At 49.5% G+C, this 18878-nt stretch overlaps 1 protein-coding gene across 1 annotated transcript in view; it reads left to right on the forward strand.

Moving 5' to 3' along the window:
- Positions 1 to 18878, forward strand: part of PRORP (protein only RNase P catalytic subunit) — a 292221-nt gene that overhangs the window by 20193 nt on the left and 253150 nt on the right. Inside the window, exon 2 of the mRNA XM_063947896.1 lies at positions 17144 to 17191. Within this exon, the coding sequence (XP_063803966.1) occupies positions 17144 to 17191 (48 nt within the window). The remainder of the gene's footprint in view (positions 1 to 17143; positions 17192 to 18878) is intronic.

An 18878-nucleotide genomic window follows, 5' to 3' on the forward strand; every position in this document is an offset into this window, starting at 1 on the left:
TTCGGACAGGGCAGAACTGCGGACTCGTCCGCATTTTCTCCCTAAGGTGGTGTCAGCATTTCATCTGAACCAGCCTATTGTAGTGCCTGCGGCTACAAGTGACTTGGAGGACTCCAAGTTACTGGACGTTGTCAGAGCATTAAAAATATATATTGCAAGGACAGCTGGAGTCAGAAAATCTGACTCGTTGTTTATATTGTATGCACCCAACAAGATGGGTGCTCCGGCGTCTAAGCAGACGATTGCTCGTTGGATCTGTAGCACAATCCAACTTGCACATTCTGTGGCAGGCCTGCCACAGCCTAAATCTGTAAAGGCCCACTCCACAAGGAAGGTGGGCTCATCTTGGGCGGCTGCCCGAGGGGTCTCGGCATTACAACTTTGCCGAGCAGCTACGTGGTCAGGGGAGAACACGTTTGTAAAATTTTACAAATTTGATACTCTGGCTAAGGAGGACCTGGAGTTCTCTCATTCGGTGCTGCAGAGTCATCCGCACTCTCCCGCCCGTTTGGGAGCTTTGGTATAATCCCCATGGTCCTTTCAGGAACCCCAGCATCCACTAGGACGATAGAGAAAATAAGATTTTACTTACCGATAAATCTATTTCTCGGAGTCCGTAGTGGATGCTGGGCGCCCATCCCAAGTGCGGATTATCTGCATAAATTGTACATAGTTATTGTTAACTAATTCGGGTTATTGTTGAAGGAAGCCATCTTTCAGAGGCTCCGCTGTTATCATACTGTTAACTGGGTTTAGATCACAAGTTGTACGGTGTGATTGGTGTGGCTGGTATGAGTCTTACCCGGGATTCAAAATCCTCCCTTATTGTGTACGCTCGTCCGGGCACAGTACCTAACTGGAGTCTGGAGGAGGGTCATAGGGGGAGGAGCCAGTGCACACCACCTGATCGGAAAAAGCTTTACTTTTTGTGCCCTGTCTCCTGCGGAGCCGCTATTCCCCATGGTCCTTTCAGGAACCCCAGCATCCACTACGGACTCCGAGAAATAGATTTATCGGTAAGTAAAATCTTATTTTTAAAAAACCTCATGTCGACCTTTTGACTTGTCGTACTAATGACCATGTCGACCTAATGCATGTCGACCAATAGTCAACCTAAGTTGTGTCGACCCAACGACCCATAACGGCATATCTGTAGTCAAAGGCGTACGCGCCCCCAAAAAATAGGACGTGGGTCGACTGGCACAAGGCCACGCCCCATTTTTGTGCACTCGCCTTCGGTATGACGTTTGTAGGAGCATGACTGTGTGTCACACTGGGGGCGAGAAACACTGAAACAATCTAGATCCACATAAAATACACTGAAACAGCCAGCCCTCCCCCTTCTCTCTCTCTCAACATCCCACCTCTGTGTCTTTCAGTCTGTCTCCCCTTCACTCTGTGCCTCTCAGCCTCCCCCTTTACTCTGTGCCTCTCAGCCTCCCCCTTCACTCTGTGCCTCTCAGCCTCCCCCTTCACTCTGTGCCTCTCTGCTTGCTCCCCCTTCACTCTGTGCCTCTCTGCTTGCTCCCCCTTCACTCTGTGCCTCTCTGCTTGCTCCCCCTTCACTCTGTGCCTCTCTGTCTGTTCCCCCTTCACTCTGTGCCTCTCTGTCTGCTACCCCTTCACTCTGTGCCTCTCTGTCTGTTCCCCCTTCACTCTGTGCCTCTCTGTCTGCTACCCCTTCACTCTGTGCCTCTCTGTCTGTTCCCCCTTCACTCTGTGCCTCTCTGTCTGTTCCCCCTTCATTCTGTGTCTTACCCCTTCACTCTGTGCCTCTTAGCCTCCCATCCTTCACTTTTGTGCCTCTCTGCCTGCTCCCCCTTCACTTTGTGCCTCTCTGCCTGCTCCCCCTTCACTTTGTGCCTCTCTGCCTGCTCCCCCTTCACTTTGTGCCTCTCTGCCTTCTCCCCCTTCACTTTGTGCCTCTCTGCCTGCTCCCCCTTCACTTTGTGCCTCTCTGCCTGCTCCCCCTTCACTCTGTGCCTTTCTGCCTGCTCCCCCTTGACTCTGTGCCTCTCTGCCTGCTCCCCCTTCACTCTGTGCCTCTCTGCCTGCTCCCCCTTCACTCTGTGCATCTCTGCCTGCTCCCCCTTCACTCTGTCTCTCTCTGCCTGCCCCCCCTTCACTCTGTCTCTCTCTGTCTGCTACCCCTTCACTCTGTCTCTCTCTGTCTGCTACCCCTTCACTCTGTCTCTCTCTGCCTGCTCCCCCTCACTCCCTATCTCTGCCTGCTCCCCCTTCACTCTGTCTCTCTCTTTGCCTGCTCCTCCTTCCCTCTGTCTCTCTCTGCCTGCTCCCCCTTCCCTCTGTCTCTCTTTGCCTGCTCCCCCTTCCCTCTGTCTCTCTCTGCCTGCTCCCCCTTCACTCTGTCTCTCTCTGTCTGCTCCCCCTCACTCTCTATCTCTGTCTGCTCCCCCTTCCCTCTGTCTCTCTCGTTGCCTGCTCCCCCTTCACTCTGTCTCTCTCTGCCTGCTCCCCCTTCACTCTGTCTCTGTGCCTCTCAGCCTGTCCCCCCCCCCCTCCCTCACTCTGTGTCTCTCTCAGCATCCTCCCCCTCTATCTCTCCCCTCTCCGATCACTGATAGCCCCTCCTTCACCTGTATGACAGTGAGCCGGCGGACAGTGAGGCCAGACAGGCACCGCTTCTTCTCAGCAGTGGCAGGAGTCAGACATGGCAGGGAGAGTGGCTGTGATGTAATGCCGGCGTCGCGTTCCAGCCTCCACTCTGGGAGGCCTGCAAGGTGGGAGGCGGCAGCGGATCATAGTGTACACTGTCAGTAGCGTTGGGAGACTCAACAGTGTGAAGAAAGAGCTACATGCAGCCCGAGAGCCGCTGGTTGGCCACCGCTGATATAGTATATCATGACCCTTATTAAAAGTCCTTCATATAGTAGAAGCAGCCATCAGGAATCCGTTTATGTGAATTACAACAGAAACAAGAGAGCATATGTACCATGCAACCATTAGAATTATAATAAATGTAATTATACCTCATATCTGAGGTTCTTGGCATAAGATTGGCCAGTGTTATGAGCCTGCACACCAGTCGTCAAGGTGACATAATCTGGCAGGTCCCTAACATTATAGGGGTTCGCTTCTGGGGCGCAGGGCAACCCTAAACCGCCCCAGCCAAATCCCTCCAGGGCAGTACACAAATAAAGGATAGCAGCTAAAAGTCAGAGCATTAGTAAGCGAAAGTAGCTGCTGAGTGTGTCTATGTTGTACTACTAAGTCGCAGCTGGGTAGCACATCCCATTATAAGTAGCCAGGGTGTGCAGAAAAAGGCCCCCTCCCCCACATGTTTGTTATATGAATTGTTGGCTGGATTTTCCTATGAAATGACAATGGGACGTCTGCAGTCTGGAGGGAGACGAGCAGAATACTAACATGCACTTATACAAAGTTATTTTATGAGTTAGGTCTGTTTGGATGCAACAGAAATAATATATATGAGAGAGGGGGTAGGTAGCCTTTCAAATATAGTAAGAGATCAGGTGGTAGCAGCAAGACCTTAGGGTTACCTAATTACCCTATAATTAGCGAGTGCAGTGCAGTGAGGAAGGCCTATTGGGCCGATACGCGTTGGACCACAGACAGAGCACATCAAAACACCTTGGACGTACACAGAGCTAGGCGGACAACATCTAAGAGCCCCTGAAATAGACGCTGGGTCACATGACCCCTACAGGAAGTAAGACAGAGAAAATGACTACAACGGACACTGGTGTAAGCCAGGACTCTATCGGTAACTGAAGGTAAGACTCAGGGGCAGATTTATTAAGCCTGGTGAAGTAATAAAGTAGAAGCTGATAAAGGACCGGCCAATCAGCTCCTTCCATGTCACAGGCTGGGTTTGAAAAATGACAGTTAGGAGCTGACTGGCTGGTGCTTTATCACCTTCCACTTTATCACATCACCAGGCTTAATAAATCTGCCCCTCAGTTACAGAGGGGCCAGCTAATGGATGACACTCCCATACCAAAGTCAGGCATACCACCTCTCTAGACTGTGGGCATCCCAGCGTGGCCTCCTGGCTCAGGCGTCAGTCTGTTCGAGCCTTGACACAGACCAGGGACACCACTGCAGGAAATACCAGTCCAGAGACATACCCAGCACCTATTATACATCCCACACACCAGTGCACCACTGAAAATGAAAACTCTAGTCCCAGTGGGGTTTAGGTGCCCGTCAGGACGCCTGACGCCTTAGTCACTGTCACAAAGGAGTGGGAGAGTGTAAACGGCTGACTCTGTGTACCACGGAGACCTCCAAATGAACCCCCTCCAGACGGTTAGTTATGCGTTGGGTTTCCTGACACTGGGGGCTGGGGACGCTGCATCTGGCAGCAACTGTCCAGAGACTAAAAGATTGGTAGTCAGGGAGATCCCTCACCCTTACACACGTTTTACCCAACCAGTTACGAATGGGCCATTTAACACCTGTGATTAGCGGGACAACACAACTCTCAATTTAGGCACTTAACTCTAGAACTCCCAAAGGATACAAAAAGCAGCCTCAAAGACTTTTGCATTATAAGGATTCAATATACACGGACTATGGGGTATATTCAATTACAGTCGAAAACTGCCGTCTGTCGAAAAGACGGCAGTTTTCGACTTTTTAAAGTCGAATCCTGATTCGACCTATACAAAGCTTTTTGACGAGACGAGGCATTCGAATTGTCGAAAAGCACGTGGATCGGCGGAATAGCTGCTGATCCACGTGTTGATGTCGAAAACGGGGCCCAATCCAGCAGGTTTTGGCCCCCTTTTCGACCATCTCAGTCCGACATCAAAATGATGTCGGAGTGAGATGCGACCCAGAGGAGGCGAGGGAGGGGGAGCCGGGGGGACAGCCGGCGGGCTTACAGGGAAATCAGCACTACAGTAGCGCTGCAGCTGAATGTCACTCAGCCGCCCGACCTCACGGCATCTTCCACCCGGCTCCAGCACGCTGCTGGAGCCGGGTGGAAGCTGCCGTGAGGTCGGACGGCTGAGTGACATCCAGCTGCAGCGCTACTGTAGTGCTGATCGTAGTGCTGATCTTTCTGTATGCCCGCCGGCTGTCCCCCCGCGGCTCGCCCCCCTTCTCCTCCTCTGCGTCCCATCTTAATTCGACTTGAAAAAGTCGAATTAAGATGGGGATTGAATAGGGGTTGTCGGATCCATTCCGACAAATACATGTCGGAATGGATCCGACTTTAATTGAATATACCCCTTTCTCTGACGTCCTAGTGGATGCTGGGAACTCCGAAAGGACCATGGGGAATAGCGGCTCCGCAGGAGACTGGGCACAACTAAAGAAAGCTTTTAGGTCACCTGGTGTGCACTGGCTCCTCCCACTATGACCCTCCTCCAAGCCTCAGTTAGATTTTGTGCCCGGCCGAGGTTGGATGCACACTAGGGGCTCTCCTGAGCTTCTAGAAAGAAAGTATATAATTAGGTTTTTTATTTTCAGTGAGACCTGCTGGCAACAGGCTCACTGCAGCGAGGGACTAAGGGGAGAAGAAGCGAACCTACCTGCTTGCAGCTAGCTTGGGCTTCTTAGGCTACTGGACACCATTAGCTCCAGAGGGACCGACCGCATGGAACTGGCCTTGGTGTTCGGTCCCGGAGCCGCGCCGCCGTCCCCCTTACAGAGCCAGAAGTAAGAAGAGGTCCGGAAAATCGGCGGCAGAAGACATCAGTCTTCACCAAGGTAGCGCACAGCACTGCAGCTGTGCGCCATTGCTCCTCATACACACTTCACACTCCGGTCACTGAGGGTGCAGGGCGCTAGGGGGGGGCGCCCTGAGCAGCAATAAAAAGACCTTGGCTGGCAAAAATACCACAATATATGAGGCTATATATGTGATAATTACCCCTGCCAGAATCCATAAAAAAGCGGGAGAATAGTCCGTGAAAAAGGGGCGGAGCTATCTCCTTCAGCACACTGGCGCCATTTTTCCCTCACAGCTCCGCTGGAAGGAAGCTCCCTGGCTCTCCCCTGCAGTCTACACTACAGAAAAGGGTAAAAAAGAGAGGGGGGGCACTAAATTTAGGCGCAGTATATATAACAGCAGCTATAGGGGACATAATTCAGTTAGTCCCTGCATTAAATAGCGCTCTGGTGTGTGCTGGCATACTCTCACTCTGTCTCCCCAAAGGGCTTTTGTGGGTCCTGTCCTCTGTTAGAGCATTCCCTGTGTGTGTGCGGTGTGTCGGTACGGCTGTGTCGACATGTTTGATGAAGATAATGATGTGGAGGCGGAGCAGAACGCCCGCTACCTCAGATGGCAGACGCGGATGTCGACACGGATACTGACACCAGTGTCGACGACGATGAGTCTAGTCTAATGTCCACTAAGGCCATTCGTTGCATGATTGAAGCAATGAAAGAGGTGTTACAAATTTCTGATATAAACCCAGGTACCACTAAAAAGGGTATTATGTTTGGGGAGAAAAAACTACCCGTAGTCTTTCCCCCATCAGAAGAATTAAATGAAGTGTGTGAAGAAGCGTGGGCTTTCCCTGATAAAAGATTGGTAATCTCTAAGAAGTTACTAATGGCGTTCCCTTTCCCGCCAGAGGATAGGTCACGTTGGGAGACACCACCTAGGGTGGATAAAGCGCTCACACGTTTGTCTACAAAGGTGGCACTACCGTCTCCGGATACGGCCGCCCTCAAGGAACCTGCTGATAGAAAGCAGGAGGCTATCCTGAAGTCTGTATATACACACTCAGGCATTATACTTAGACCTGCTATTGCGTCAGCATGGATGTGCAGTGCTGCCGCTGCGTGGTCAGATTCCCTGTCAGAAAATATTGACACCCTAGACAGGGACACTATTCTGCTAACCATAGAGCATATAAAAGACTCAGTCTTATACATGAGAGATGCACAGAGGGAGATCTGCCGGCTGGCATCTAAAATAAGTGCACTGTCCATTTCTGCTAGGAGAGGCTTATGGACTCGCCAGTGGACAGGGGATGCAGATTCAAAAAGGCACATGGAAGTTTTGCCTTATAAGGGTGAGGAGTTATTCGGGGATGGTCTCTCGGACCTAGTTTCCACAGCAACTGCTGGGAAGTCAGCATTTTTACCACATGTTCCCTCACAGCCTAAAAAGGCGCCGTTTTATCAGGTACAGTCCTTTCGGACTCAGAAAAACAGGCGTGGAAAAGGCAGGTCCTTTCTGTCCAGAGGCAGAGGTAGGGGAAAAAGGCTGCAACAAACAGCAGGTTCCCAGGAGCAAAAGTCCTCCCCCACTTCTTCCAAGTCCACCGCATGACGGTGGGGCTCCACAGGCGGAGCCAGGTACGGTGGGGGCCGCCTCAAAAATTTCAGCGATCAGTGGGCTCGCTCACAGGTGGATCCCTGGATCCTGCAAATAGTATCTCAAGGGTACAAACTGGAATTCGAGGCGTCTCCACCCCACCGGTTCCTAAAATCTGCCTTGCCGACAACTCCCTCAGGCAGGGAGGCTGTGCTAGAGGCAATTCACAAGCTGTATTCCCAGCAGGTGATAGTCAAGGTGCCCCTACTTCAACAAGGACGGGGTTACTATTCCACACTATTTGTGGTACCGAAACCGGACGGTTCGGTGAGACCCATTTTAAATTTGAAATCCTTGAACACATACATAAAAAAATTCAAGTTCAAGATGGAATCGCTCAGGGCGGTTATTGCAAGCCTGGACGAGGGGGATTACATGGTATCCCTGGACATCAAGGATGCTTACCTGCATGTCCCCATTTCTATCCTCACCAGGAGTACCTCAGATTTGTGGTACAGGATTGCCATTACCAATTCCAGACGCTGCTGTTTGGACTCTCCACGGCACCGAGGGTGTTTACCAAAGTAATGGCGGAAATTATGATACTCCTTCGAAGAAAGGGAGTTTTAAATTATCCCGTACTTGGACGATCTCCTAATAAAGGCGAGGTCCAAGGAGCAGTTGTTGGTGGGAGTAGCACTATCTCAGGAGGTGCTACACCAGCACGGTTGGATTCTGAATATTCCAAAATCACAGCTGGTTCCGACGACACGTCTACTGTTCCTGGGTATGATCTTGGACACAGTCCAGAAAAAAGTGTTTCTCCCGGAGGAGAAAGCCAAGGAGCTGTCATCTCTAGTCAGAGACCTCCTGAAACCAAAACAGGTATCGGTGCATCACTGCACGCGGGTCCTGGGAAAGATGGTGGCTTCTTACGAAGCAATTCCTTTCGGCAGGTTCCATGCCAGAATCTTTCAGTGGGACCTGTTGGACCAATGGTCCGGATCGCATCTTCAGATGCATCGCCTAATAACCCTGTCTCCAAGAACCAGGGTGTCTCTGCTGTGGTGGCTGCAGAGTGCTCATCTTCTAGAGGGCCGCAGATTTGGCATACAGGACTGGGTCCTGGTGACCATGGATGCCAGCCTTCGGGGCTGGGGGGCAGTCACACAGGGAAGAAACTTCCAAGGACTATGGTCGAGTCAGGAGACTTCCCTACACATAAATATTCTGGAACTTAGGGCCATTTACAACGCCCTAAGTCAGGCAAAATCCCTGCTTCTACACCAGCCAGTACTGATCCAGTCAGACAACATCACGGCAGTCGCCCATGTAAATCGACAGGGCGGCACAAGAAGCAGGATGGCAATGGCAGAAGCCACAAGGATTCTCCGATGGGCGGAAAATCACGTACTAGCACTGTCAGCAGTGTTCATTCCGGGAGTGGACAACTGGGAAGCAGACTTTCTCAGCAGGCACGACCTCCACCCGGGAGAGTGGGGACTTCATCCAGAAGTCTTCACGCTGATTGTAAATCGATGGGAACGTCCACAAGTGGACATGATGGCGTCCCGCCTAAACAAAAAACTAGAGAGATATTGCGCCAGGTCAAGGGACCCTCAGGCGATAGCTGTGGACGCTCTGGTGACACCGTGGGTGTACCAGTCAGTTTATGTGTTCCCTCCTCTGCCTCTCATACCAAGGGTACTGAGAATAATAAGAAAACGAGGAGTAAGAACAATACTCGTGGTTCCGGATTGGCCAAGACGAGCGTGGTACCCGGAACTTCAAGAGATGATCTCAGAGGACCCATGGCCTCTGCCGCTCAGACAGGACCTGCTGCAGCAGGGACCCTGTCTGTTCCAAGACTTACCGCGGCTGCGTTTGACGGCATGGCGGTTGAACGCCGGATCCTGAAGGAAAAGGGCATTCCGGAAGAGGTCATTCCTACGCTGATTAAAGCCAGGAAAGATGTAACTGCAAAGCATTATCACCGCATATGGCGGAAATATGTTGCTTGGTGTGAGGCCAAAAAGGCCCCAACAGAGGAATTTCAACTAGGTCGATTTCTGCATTTCCTACAAGCAGGAGTGACTATGGGCCTGAAATTAGGCTCCATTAAGGTACAGATCTCGGCTCTGTCGATTTTCTTCCAGAAAGAACTGGCTTCACTACCTGAAGTTCAGACGTTTGTGAAGGGAGTGCTACATATTCAGCCCCCGTTTGTGCCTCCAGTGGCACCTTGGGATCTCAACGTGGTGTTGAGTTTCTTAAAATCACATTGGTTTGAGCCACTTAAAACCGTGGATCTAAAATATCTCACGTGGAAAGTGGTCATGTTATTGGCCTTGGCTTCGGCCAGGCGTGTGTCAGAATTGGCAGCTTTGTCATGTAAAAGCCCTTATCTGATTTTCCATATGGATAGGGCAGAATTGAGGACTCGTCCTCAGTTTCTCCCTAAGGTGGTATCAGCTTTTCACTTGAACCAACCTATTGTGGTGCCTGCGGCTACTAGGGACTTGGAGGATTCCAAGTTGCTGGACGTAGTCAGGGCCTTGAAAATTTATGTTTCCAGGACGGCTGGAGTCAGGAAAACTGACTCGCTATTTATCCTGTATGCACCCAACAAGCTGGGTGCTCCTGCTTCTAAGCAGACTATTGCTCGCTGGATTTGTAGCACAATTCAGCAGGCGCATTCTGCGGCTGGACTGCCGCATCCTACATCAGTAAAAGCCCATTCCACAAGGAAGGTGGGCTCATCTTGGGCGGCTGCCCGAGGGGTCTCGGCTTTACAACTTTGCCGAGCTGCTACTTGGTCAGGGGCAAACACGTTTGCAAAATTCTACAGATTTGATACCCAGGCTGAGGAGGACCTTGAGTTCTCTCATTCGGTGCTGCAGAGTCATCCGCACTCTCCCGCCCGTTTGGGAGCTTTGGTATAATCCCCATGGTCCTTTCGGAGTTCCCAGCATCCACTAGGACGTCAGAGAAAATAAGATTTTACTCACCGGTAAATCTATTTCTCGTAGTCCGTAGTGGATGCTGGGCGCCCGTCCCAAGTGCGGATTGTCTGCAATACTTGTACATAGTTACTGTTAACTAAAGGGTTATTGTTGAGCCATCTGTTGAGAGGCTCAGTTGTTTTTCATACTGTTAAACTGGGTATTGTATCACGAGTTATACAGTGTGATTGGTGTGGCTGGTAAGAGTCTTACCCGGGATTCAAAATCCTTCCTTATTATGTCAGCTCGTCCGGGCACAGTGTCCTAACTGAGGCTTGGAGGAGGGTCATAGTGGGAGGAGCCAGTGCACACCAGGTGACCTAAAAGCTTTCTTTAGTTGTGCCCAGTCTCCTGCGGAGCCGCTATTCCCCATGGTCCTTTCGGAGTTCCCAGCATCCACTACGGACTACGAGAAATAGATTTACCGGTGAGTAAAATCTTATTATTTCTGATTTTGCTTTATTTTTCACTCTAAATCAGGGGTGGGGAACCTTTGGCCCTCCAGCTGTTGTTGAACTACACATACCAGCAAGCCTTGCTACAGTTTTGCTATTTGGCCATGGTAAAACTTTAGCAGGGCAGTCTGGGATATGTAGTTCAACAACAGCTGGAGGTCCGGAGGTTCCCCATCCCTGCTCTAAATGAACTATTTTTACCAACCACCGCCAGCAGATGGCATTGCAGGACAGTTTATATTCAAGCTGACACATTTGTGACAAATCTGGATACAAACTAAAAGTATCACTGGTACTGTCTGTGATTACACAATATATCCAGTGGCGGATCCAGGGGGGGGCACGCGGGCCCGTGCCCCCCCTGTCATGTCTGGCACTTTAAAAAACAACAACAGAGCAGTCCCTTTTAAAAAGAAGCGGCCGCGATGAAGGGTCTGGTAGAGCCGGATTAAGGGGGGGGGGGGGGGGGGCTGGAGGTAAGTACCCCGGGCCGCCCAATCTAAAAGGGCCCCCCGCCGCAGATCGGATCTCTCTTCAATCCGATCTGCAGCGCTGCGCTTACGTGTCCCGGCTCCCCAGCCCCGCTGCCCTGTCCCTGACGTCCTCCTCCTTCTTCAGTGCAGCCTGCGACACGCCAATGACTGAGCCGCAGGCTTTCTGAGCCGGACAGCAATTGGACAGCTGAGCCGTCGCTCAACTGCCCTGACTAAGAGTGCTCTAAGAGCGGTAGTCAGGGCAGCTGAGCGGCGGCTCAGCTGTCCAATTGCTGTCCGGCTCAGCAAGCCTGCGGCTCAGTCATTGGCGCGCCGCAGGCTGCACTGAAGAAGGAGGAGAGATGCGTGGAGCCCCGGAGGCTGTAGCTATGTTTGCATCCTTGGAGGAGAGGCCGAGAGAAGCCAGCTCTCGGTCTCCAATTGAACAGTACTGCCCGCCAGCAGCATAACCACAAATGTAAGGCTGGCTAAATTTTAATATTTTAATATATTTTATTCTTGGTCATATGTTCATATATATATATATATATGTATGTGTGTATATATATATATATGTATATATGTGTATATGTATATATATATATATGTGTGTATATATATATATATATATATATATATATCTATAGATACTCTGTAATCAAATAAAAAAGGAGCGCTCCATAGTGCATATCAGTTTTAAAATTGTAATTTATTACACCAATCTGACACACATATGGTAAGAACACATACCGCAAGCAGCGGTGTAAACCATCGTAAGTATAACACATGCAAGATCAAAAAACGGACTTCACCGCATATAGAAGGTGCTTCTTGGCTGCACGGTGATCCTCACCAAGCCAAGAAGCACCTTCTATATGCAGTGAAGTCCGTTTTTTGATCTTGCATGTGTTATACTTACGATGGTTTATACCGCTGCTTGCGGTATGTGTTCTTACCATATGTGTGTCAGATTGGTGTAATAAATTACAATTTTAAAACTGATATGCACTATGGAGCGCTCCTTCTTTTTGATTTAATTACAGAATAAATTACCAACTGTGGATATTGGTGTGTAAAGGAGCTGCCGATTTCAAGAATTTTAGTGCAAAACGGGACATCTTGGAATCCATTGAAGATTGTGGATGGTCTCCTTTTAAACAGCTGAAGCTGAGACTTGTTGTTCCACAAAAAGAACTTGCAAAGAGGAGCAGTATTTGCGCATAAACTGTTTCTTGTTGTAATAGATATAGAGAGCGAGAGAGAGAGTGGTCGAAGTGGGGCGGTATACAGTGGTATGGTATACCGCCACTTCTTCCACTGACCCGGAAATGAAAGTGCAGCAGGAGGCGAGGTAAGTGGCCATCCTGCTGCACATGGTGCTCCCGTCCCTGCTCGGCGGCCGACGGCTGTGTAGAGCGCTGTACTAGCTCACAGCCGCCAGCCATCTGCCGCTCACCCGCAACATATGGCGGTCAGAGGGACTTCACCGCACCAAAGGCCTCCTTATCACCGCTGCTGCCCATGGGTGCCTCCGCCGACCACAGTCAGGTAATGTTCCCCTGCTGTCACCCTCTCTCCCTGTCCTTACTATACCTGTCACTGTCGTCACTCTCTCTCTCCCTGATGTCACTGTCGTCACTCTATCTCTCCATGCTGTCACTCTCTCTTCCTGTCGTCACTCTCTCTCTCCCTGTCGTCACTCTCTCTCTCCCTGTCGTCACTCTCTCTCTCCCTGTCGTCACTCTCTCTCCGTCGTCTCTCTCACTCCCTGTCGTCAGTCTCTCGCGCCCTGTACCTGCTGTCACTCCAGCTGTCCCTGCTATCACAATTTCAGCTCATTCAATGGGGTACATTTACTAAGATTCGTATTTTCCAGAATCATGTCCAAGTTCAATCACGAATGACATCGACAGTGTAAAATTGCAACTTTTTGAATTGATTACGATGGATTTACTAAGCTGTCGTATTCGGGTTTTTCTTTTCTTCCGATGTCGATGTCATTCGTGGTTTTTTACCTATTTTTACGGCAGTGATTAGCAAAACACTGCCGACTTTTTTTACAATCAATCTCGGCCGGATCTGTGTGATCCGTGCTGGGGTTTTTTTTTTTTTTTTTTTTAAATTAAACACTGTAAAATCATTAAAAAAAATGCGTGGGGTCCCCCCTCCTAAGCATAACCAGCCTCGGGCTCTTTGAGCCGATCCTGGTTGCAAAAATATGGGGGGAAAAATGACAGGGGTTCCCCCATATTTAAGCAACCAGCATCGGGCTCTGCGCCTGGTCCTGGTCCCAAAAATACGGGGGACAAAAAGAGTAGGGGTCCCCCGTATTTTTAAAACCAGCACCGGGCTCCACTAGCTGGACAGATAATGCCACAGCCGGGGGTCACTTTTATATAGTGCCCTGCGGCCGTGGCATCAAAAATCCAACTAGTCACTCCTGGCCGGGGTACCCTGGGGGAGTGGGGACCCCTTCAATCAAGGGGTCCCCCCCCCCAGCCACCCAAGGGCCAGGGGTGAAGCCCGAGGCTGTCCCCCCCCATCCAATGGGCTGCGGATGGGGGGGCTGATAGCCTTTGATGTTAAAGAAAAGATATTGTTTTTAGTAGCAGTACTACAAGTCCCAGCAAGCCTCCCCCGCATGCTGGTACTTGGAGAACCACAAGTACCAGCATGCGGCGGAAAAACTGGCCCGCTGGTACCTGTAGTACTACTACTAAAAAAATACCCAAAAAAAGACAAGACACACACACCGTGAAAGTATAATTTTATTACATACATACACACATACATACATACTTACCTTAAGTTCCCACGCAGGTCGGTCCTCTTCTCCAGTAGAATCCAAGGGGTACCTGTTGAAGAAATTATACTCACGAGATCCAGGGGTCCAGGCTCCTCGGCAAATCCAGGGTTAATCCACGTACTTGAAAAAAAAAAAAAAAACGGTGTCCCGACCACGAACTGAAAGGGGACCCATGTTTGCACATGGGTCACCTTTCCACGAATGCCAGAAACCCACTTTGACTTCTGTCTAAGTGGGTTTCTGCAGCCAATCAGGGAGCGCCACGTTGTAGCACTCTCCTGATCAGCTGTGTGTTCTTGTCCTCACTGACAGGCAGCACACGGCAGTGTTACAATGTAGCGCCTATGCGCTACATTGTAACCAATGATGGGAACTTTCTGCCCTGCGGTTGACCTAAAGTGACGTCACCGCTGAGCTGAAAGTTCCCATCATTGGTTACAATGTAGCGCATAGGCGCTACATTGTAACACTGCCGTGTGCTGCCTGTCAGTGAGGACAAGAGCACACAGCTGATCAGGAGAGTGCTACAACGTGGCGCTCCCTGATTGGCTGCAGAAACCCACTTAGACAGAAGTCAAAGTGGGTTTCTGGCATTCGTGGAAAGGTGACCCATGTGCAAACATGGGTCCCCTTTCAGTTCGTGGTCGGGACACCGTTTTTTTTTTTTTTTTCAAGTACGTGGATTAACCCTGGATTTGCCGAGGAGCCTGGACCCCTGGATCTCGTGAGTATAATTTCTTCAACAGGTACCCCTTGGATTCTACTGGAGAAGAGGACCGACCTGCGTGGGAACTTAAGGTAAGTATGTATGTATGTGTGTATGTATGTAATAAAATTATACTTTCACGGTGTGTGTGTCTTGTCTTTTTTTGGGTATTTTTTTAGTAGTAGTACTACAGGTACCAGCGGGCCAGTTTTTCCGCCGCATGCTGGTACTTGTGGTTCTCCAAGTACCAGCATGCGGGGGAGGCTTGCTGGGACTTGTAGTACTGCTACTAAAAACAATATCTTTTCTTTAACATCAAAGGCTATCAGCCCCCCCATCCGCAGCCCATTGGATGGGGGGGGACAGCCTCGGGCTTCACCCCTGGCCCTTGGGTGGCTGGGGGGGGGGACCCCTTGATTGAAGGGGTCCCCACTCCCCCAGGGTACCCCGGCCAGGAGTGACTAGTTGGATTTTTGATGCCACGGCCGCAGGGCACTATATAAAAGTGACCCCCGGCTGTGGCATTATCTGTCCAGCTAGTGGAGCCCGGTGCTGGTTTTAAAAATACGGGGGACCCCTACTCTTTTTGTCCCCCGTATTTTTGGGACCAGGACCAGGCGCAGAGCCCGATGCTGGTTGCTTAAATATGGGGGAACCCCTGTCATTTTTTCCCCCATATTTTTGCAACCAGGATCGGCTCAAAGAGCCCGAGGCTGGTTATGCTTAGGAGGGGGGACCCCACGCAATTTTTTTTGACAAAATAAGCACTTTCCCACCCCTTCCCATTGATATACATGCACGGATCTCATGGATCCCTGCATGCCTATCTAATCACGGGAAAAAAAAAAAGGTCTGGTTTTTTTTAGCACTTTTTTACGAGTTGTAATTTTTCACGGCAGTGTTTGTTCTTTTTTTGCTTTGCACTTCTTAGTAAATGACCGAGATTCATACTTAAACAGCCGCGTTTTGACCGATGGTGTATTCATTCGTAATTTTTTACCTGAACTTGCAAAAAATTACGAATGCCCTCATCACTGCCGTGATTAGTGCTTAGTAAATTACCGAGATGACACTTTGATGAAAAAACGGCATCTCGGTCAAAATCGGGAGCTTAGTAAATTTCCCCCAATGTGCTATAATGTGAATTTTGGCTCATTCAGCGTGCTATAATGTGAATTTCGGCTCATTCAGCGTGCTATAATGTGAATTTCGGCTCATACCGTGTGCTATAATGTGAATTTTGGCTCATACCGTGTGCTATAATGTGAATTTTGGCTCATACTATGTGCTATAATGTGAATTTCGGCTCATACCATGTGGTATAATGTGAATTTCGGCTCATACCGTGTGCTATAATGTGAATTTTGTCTCATACTATGTGCTATAATGTGAATTTCGGCTCATACCGTGTGCTATAATGTGAATTTTGTCTCATACTATGTGCTATAATGTGAATTTCGGCTCATACCATGTGGTATAATGTGAATTTTGGCTCATACCGTGTACTATAATGTGAATTTTGTCTCATACTATGTGCTATAATGTGAATTTCGGCTCATACCGTGTGTATAATGTTTGTTTCCCCAGTGAATCTTTCCCTTCATGCCTCTGTAAACCTCACTACAAATGTCTCACTACTCCCTCCTACTCCTACAGAGACCTTAGGTACCCACTGCCTCTCCCTTTCCCCCTCTCCTTGTTACCCACTGCCACCTCTCCCTGGCATCACCCACTTTTTCCTCGTCACCCTTTCCCCAGTATTACCCACTCTGCCTCTCACCGTCACCCTCTCTCTGTCACCCACTGCCTCTCCGTCTCCCACTATGTTTCTTTCATACACTGCCTCTCCCCTGCGTCACTATAAACCCATCACCCTCTCTCTCCTGTCACCCGCTGCCTCTCCAAAGTGTCACCCTCTTCCCGTCTTACGAATACGATGTTCCCTTTGAGGCCATGACCCTTGTTGCTAGGTCATGCCCTTCTTGTGAGGCCACGCACACCTTCATGGGGCCGCACGCCTTCGGCATGCACAAGGTGCCCCCCCTGTTATTTTTTCCTGGATCCGCCCCTGAATATATCTATTATTGTTTTAATATTTTTATGTATGCTATGCATAAGTTTGGTACTGTTTAAAGCACCTGTATTTCCTGTACAATCACATCTACCTGGATATAAGAAAGGTTGTAACAACTATACAGATTGGAGAACTTGTACATTATATTTATACTTTGTTGCAAACTCATTTTCGGAGCACTGTGACTCCAGCTAATAAATACATTTTAACCCATATAGTCCTAATATCTGATTTTTCAAAGCGCTGACCATTGTCCACTATACAGTTGGATTTTTTACTGTATAGAAATAATATATGGCTTACATTGCAAGATATACACATTTTAGAAATGTATTCTCAAATGGATAAATATTTTTTTCCATCTTTCCCAAGAATCCCTGATGAATCCTGGAGAGGGCAGCTTACGAAGGTCACCAGCAGGTAAGCGTGTTATGGTAGTGTAAGAGTAGTATATGCATTCTTGGCATGTGTTCCTTCCAAAAAACACCTCTCTTTTCTCCTTTATTATCTTCATTGTGTGTACGAGGCCAGAACTTCCCTGCTGATGAATAACTCCATCTAATACTGTTATTATAGTTTTGGCCGAAATTAGAGGTTATGTGGTAAATAAGAACATCCCACTAGTACTCATCTAATCTAATACCCTGTTTACACTGTACAAATAATCCGGTATTGACCCGGTATTTTGCCAGGTCGACACGGGTCGCTGTGCGGTGTGAAGAGGGTCACTGCCACCTTCCGGGCCGCCTGACCCGGTAATAAAGAAGGGTTATTACCAGGTCAGGCGCAGTGTGAACAGGTTACTTAGGTCGCTGCGACCCGGTACCCGTTCACAGCATAGGGAGTGGCGGCGCAGAGATGTTCTCATCTCCAGAGCCGCCTCCGCACCCGTCCCTGATGCCGCTGCGATCCCTGCCCCCCTGATGGCATCCCAACCCGGCATATTGCTGAATCGGGAAGAATGTTCTTAGGGTCCAATGCCGGGTCGCACCCGGGAAGGACCCGTATCCATTTCCTGGGTGCACTCTGAACGGGGTGTAATAATCTTTGTGCTTCCTCTAATGGTCTGGAACATACAGTAATAATAAGAATTTACTTACCGATAATTCTATTTCTCGGAGTCCGTAGTGGATGCTGGGGTTCCTGAAAGGACCATGGGGAATAGCGGCTCCGCAGGAGACAGGGCACAAAAAGTAAAGCTTTCCGATCAGGTGGTGTGCACTGGCTCCTCCCCCTATGACCCTCCTCCAGACTCCAGTTAGGTACTGTGCCCGGACGAGCGTACACAATAAGGGAGGAATTTTGAATCCCGGGTAAGACTCATACCAGCCACACCAATCACACTGTACAACCTGTGATCTGAACCCAGTTAACAGTATGATAACAGCGGAGCCTCTGAAAAGATGGCTCACAACAACAATAACCCGATTTAGTTAGCAATAACTATGTACAAGTATTGCAGATAATCCGCACTTGGGATGGGCGCCCAGCATCCACTACGGACTCCGAGAAATAGAATTATCGGTAAGTAAATTCTTATTTTCTCTATCGTCCTTGTGGATGCTGGGGTTCCTGAAAGGACCATGGGGATTATACCAAAGCTCCCAAACGGGCGGGAGAGTGCGGATGACTCTGCAGCACCGAATGAGAGAACTCCAGGTCCTCTTTTGCCAGGGTATCAAATTTGTAGAATTTTACAAACGTTTTCTTCCCCGACCACGTAGCTGCTCGGCAAAGTTGTAATGCCGAGACCCCTCGGGCAGCCGCCCAAGATGAGCCCACCTTCCTTGTGGAATGGGCCTTAACAGATTTAGACTGTGGCAGGCCTGCCACAGAATGTGCAAGTTGAATTGTGCTACCAATCCCACGAGCAATCGACTGCTTAGAAGCAGAAGCACCCAGCATTGTTGGGTGCATACAGGATAAACAGCAAGTCAGATTTCCTGACTCCAGCCAACCTGGAAACTATATTTTCAGGGCCCTGATAACATCCAGCAACTTGGAGTCCTCCAAGTCCCTAGTAGCCGCAGGTACCACAATAAGCTGGTTCAGGTGAAACGCTGACACCACCTTAAGGAGAAACTGGGGACGAGTCCGCAGCTTTGCT

Source organism: Pseudophryne corroboree, chromosome 12 (assembly GCF_028390025.1).
Source record: "Pseudophryne corroboree isolate aPseCor3 chromosome 12, aPseCor3.hap2, whole genome shotgun sequence".
Lineage (NCBI taxonomy): Eukaryota > Metazoa > Chordata > Amphibia > Anura > Myobatrachidae > Pseudophryne > Pseudophryne corroboree.